The sequence below is a fragment of the Manis pentadactyla genome, chromosome 10 (genome assembly GCF_030020395.1).
Source record: "Manis pentadactyla isolate mManPen7 chromosome 10, mManPen7.hap1, whole genome shotgun sequence".
NCBI lineage: Eukaryota > Metazoa > Chordata > Mammalia > Pholidota > Manidae > Manis > Manis pentadactyla.
In genome coordinates this window covers 45,579,528-45,582,202 of record NC_080028.1, presented here as the reverse complement: position 1 = coordinate 45,582,202, position 2,675 = coordinate 45,579,528, and the positions used below count along the sequence as shown (strand labels likewise).

The window sequence follows — 2,675 nt, the reverse complement described above, 5'->3', positions numbered from 1 at the left end:
TTTTTGCACCATAGCATTGAAAAAAAGATTGGGTAAAAATGAAAACGTTTAGTTCCTTGGAAATACATTTTGTAGTTTCATGATGAGGGAAAACAACACTTATGAGTCTGGTTTGAAAGAAGAAGAAGGAGTTTGCTTTAAGGTGAGAGTAGGGTGCGAATTAAATGTCTTTGGTAAGGTTAATATGACTGAATTATAGGCACAAAGCATTGAAATAAGCTAGAAGCTGTAGTTAAATATTTAGGGGACTTTCTTCTATCATTTTACTTTTATTCATCAAAACTTTTATTTCTTTGAGAGAATTACAATCTTCTTTATGGAATTAATAAAAGCTTGTTTCACTTGCTTATTCCTCAGGGTGTAAATGAAGGGGTTCAACAAGGGGGCAACAGATGTAGTGAGCACTGAGACGCCTTTGTTTATGGCCACCTCCTCCTTAGCAGAGGGCTTGATGTAGATGAAGATGCAGCTGCCATAGGCAATGGAAACCACAACCATGTGGGAAGAGCAGGTGGAAAAGGCTTTTTTTCTCTGTTGGACAGAGGGGAACCTGAGAATTGTCCTGATGATGTGTGTGTAGGACAGAATCACACACACTAGGGTGATGATGAGTCCAAATACAGCCACAAGAATAATCACTTGTTCTATTACTCGTGTATCTGAGCATGAGATCTTTAGGAGAGGACCTGCATCACAGCCAAAATGATCAACTGCATTAGAGTCACAGAATTCAAGCTGGAGGCCCAAGCTAAGGGGTGGGAGAATGATCACCAAGCCAGACCCCCAACAGCAGAGGACTAATAAGGTACAGACCCTACTGTTCATGATGGTCATGTAATGCAGGGGTTTACAGATAGCAATGTAGCGGTCATAGGACATGACTGCCAGGAGAAAAAATTCTGTTGCTCCAAAAAGAATATCAAAAAATATTTGACTGGCACAAGCATTGTAGGTAATGGTATTGTCCCCAGTTGACATGCTGTACAGGAATCTAGGAATACAAACAGTGGTAAATGACACTTCTAAGAAGGAAAAATTTCTGAGGAAAAAGTACATAGGCGTCTGAAGATGGGAGTCCACCAATGTGAGGGTGATAATAGTCAGGTTCCCTGTTACACTCAACATGTAGGTGAGAAATAGGAATATAAAAAGCAGGATTTGCAGTTGAGGATCATCTGTGAGTCCCAGCAGGGTAAAAGTTGTTATTTCTGTGTAGTTTCTCATCACTGACTTTCACCTCTGCTCAGGAAGCATGTAAGAATCAGAGAGAGTTTAGGAGGAGGTAGATATTTAACTTCTGCAGCAAAAGACTATACATATAAAAGCCAAGCAAACCAGCTACATTAGTTTTCTCCTTTCCCAACATAATCAATATTGCCACTATTCCAGTAGTCTTCAATCTTACATGTATGAGTAATAGTGACTTTCACTTCAGAATTCATGTAAAACAAATTTTTTTCACATCATTCTTTGCCCTTCAGAATATAAAAATGTAGCTGGTTGTAATTCGTAACATGGATTGGATTTACAAATCCATTAGGGTAAAAAAGATGATGTTACCTCACATGCAATTAAACATTCTTTATCCAACATGCCTTGGATATGGGGCATATCCAGATAATTGAGAACATGAGTTCCCTTCAATTGTGACTCTCAGGAGATTGCTTTAAGGGTAAGATACATTCCTCCTGGAAAACAAACACACTACAATAACAAAAATACACAACTCAGAAGCCTGAGATTTTCCTTTGTGTCTTTATTCTTCTCTGCCTGTATTCCTCATTCTTAACTCAAAGATGTTATATATATATATATATACACCTATTTTATCTATACTGTAAAAAGTCATCATGTTCAAGATATTTACAAAAGGAATATTTTCATATCCACTCATGTGATTTTTCAGTTTATTGACTATAGTCCATTTCTCTGAAAGCTCTTGAAGCTAAAATTACGTTTCATACCACTAACTATATTCTTCTAGGCTGTGCCTTTTCATTTTTTCAATTCCTTTGAAAAGATAAAGTGTTTGCTCCTTCTCTTCTTACCTCTTCTCAGTATAAGATTTAAACCTCTGAACCCTGACATTCACTCCCGACACACCACTGCTTTTCCTCACACCTGCAACTTCACTACTGTTGAAGCCCATGGAACAGTTCTGTGGTTATTTTGCAGGACATGCCCACAATGTATTTTATTCTTTTAGTTTTATTTTCCTTTTCTTAAATTTTTTTATTAAGGTATTATTGGTCTACATTCTTATGAAGGTTTCACATGAAAAACAATGTGGTTACTACATTCACCCATATTATCAAGTCCCCACCCATACCCCATTGCAGTCACTGCCCATCAGTGTAGTAAGATGCCACAGATTCACTATTTGCCTTCTCTGTGCTACACTGTTTTTCCTGTGACCCCCCACACCATGTGTACTAAACATAATAGCCCTCAATCCCCTTCTCCCTCTTCCCCACACCTCTCCCTTTTGGTAACCACTAGTCCCTTCTTGGAGTCTGTGAGTCTGTTGCTGTTTTGTTCCTTCAGTTTTGCTTCACTGTTATACTCCACAAATAAGGGAAATCATTTGGTACTTGTCTTTCTTTGCCTGGCTTATTTCACTGAGCATAATATCCTCCAGCTCTATCCATGTTGTTGCAAATGATAGGATTTGTTTC

At 38.1% G+C, this 2,675-nt stretch overlaps 1 protein-coding gene across 1 annotated transcript; it reads right to left on the bottom strand.

Annotated features, from left to right (window-relative positions):
- Positions 1-285: 285 nt before the first annotated feature.
- Positions 286-1,224, bottom strand: LOC130685121 (olfactory receptor 6C2-like). Its single transcript, XM_057508305.1, has one exon. It carries the CDS (start codon positions 1,222-1,224, stop codon positions 286-288), a length of 939 nt encoding a protein of 312 aa, XP_057364288.1.
- Between the last annotated feature and the right edge of the window lie 1,451 nt (positions 1,225-2,675).

Excerpts from the sequence above, each read along its gene's own strand:
- LOC130685121 (XM_057508305.1), bottom strand. The coding sequence starts at position 1,224 with ATGAGAAACTACACAGAAATAACAACTTTTACCCTGCTGGGACTCACA.